The following is a 1,103-nucleotide window of genomic DNA, read 5'->3' as shown; positions in this document are numbered from 1 at the left end:
CTAGGTGTCGACCACCTCCGTGGGGCGGGCCGTGACTCCGCCAGCGGCGAGCGGCAGTGTCATCGGAGAGGCCGCGGGGCCTCCCGCAGAGACAGCCTCTGTGGCGGCGACCAGAGGGGGGGTGCCACAGTCGGGCACGGGGCAGGAACCGACCCCTGTTCCACCTTCTGCCTCTGCAACCGACCCTGCGGGACAAGGTGCTGCCCCTGGGGTTCCTCCGCCCAGCGAGGTGATAGACCTCGACGACGAGGTGGAGGAGGAGCCCGCGGGGGAAGCGTCGGCGTCCAGGGTGTCGGCCACGGAGGGGGCTCCGACGGTGATGGTGGAGATGGCGGCGATGGAGATGGGGGCACTTTCCCTAGTGGCCGTGACGGAGATGGCGACAGTGGCAGAGACAGGAACGCCCGCCCTAGCAGCCGCGATGGAGACAGCGGCGACAACGGAGAGAGCGGGATGCGCGACGGCGGCGATGACGGCTGCGGTGACGACAACGGAGACAACGGCGAGTGTGCTGGGGTCGTCGACGGAGCCGACGGCGTCAGAGGCAGTGGCGCCTGCCCTGGCGGCGACGTCGGGGACGGCGGCGCCGGGGTCGGCCAGAACGGCCTCCGCCCTTGTCTCAGTTAATCCCGACCCCAATGCGTGGGGTGGGTCGACCCTGCACTGGAGATCCCATGAGGACCCGCAGAGGCCCCTCTTCGCGCTGGATGATGCCGAGGAGTGGGGTAAGTGGCAGGCGGTGTAGGGCAGGCTTGCAAATATCCGTGCTGCCCTGTCTTCCATGATGGGGGAGCTGGACGGCGTTGTCATCCCCGGTGGTCATGTATGGTGCTTTCCTTGGTAGTTATTTTCCTCTTGTTTCTCCGTCCCTCCTTTCTCTTGACAGTTCTTGAACATAAATTTTTTTGCAGGCCCTCCAGGAATGCAGCCTGGGGAAGTCCGAGTTCCTCCGGCACGAACGGGGGCTCTGGGATCGTTTCTCCGTGGAGAGGCAGTGGACCGGGGAGCTAACCGGGCAGCTCGCCGCCGACCTGCGGATGCACGAGCAGGAGGTGCGGGAGGGCACGCGGCGGGCGGAGGATAAGTTCCAGGCCGTCATTGAG

General features: G+C 66.5%; 1 protein-coding gene across 1 annotated transcript; it reads right to left on the bottom strand.

Annotated features, from left to right (window-relative positions):
• LOC101768048 (hormone receptor 4-like) lies at window positions 1-783 on the bottom strand. Its single transcript, XM_004974534.1, has one exon. The coding sequence runs from the start codon at window positions 781-783 to the stop codon at window positions 1-3; it is 783 nt and encodes a 260-aa protein (XP_004974591.1).
• Window positions 784-1,103: the final 320 nt, after the last annotated feature.

Source organism: Setaria italica, chromosome VI (genome assembly GCF_000263155.2).
Source record: "Setaria italica strain Yugu1 chromosome VI, Setaria_italica_v2.0, whole genome shotgun sequence".
In the NCBI taxonomy this organism is placed as follows: Eukaryota; Viridiplantae; Streptophyta; class Magnoliopsida; order Poales; family Poaceae; genus Setaria; species Setaria italica.
This window is presented reverse-complemented; position numbering and strand designations above follow the sequence as displayed.

Bases quoted from the DNA above. Each gene is read 5' to 3' on its own strand.
- LOC101768048 (XM_004974534.1), bottom strand. From the start codon at position 783: ATGGAAGACAGGGCAGCACGGATATTTGCAAGCCTGCCCTACACCGCC.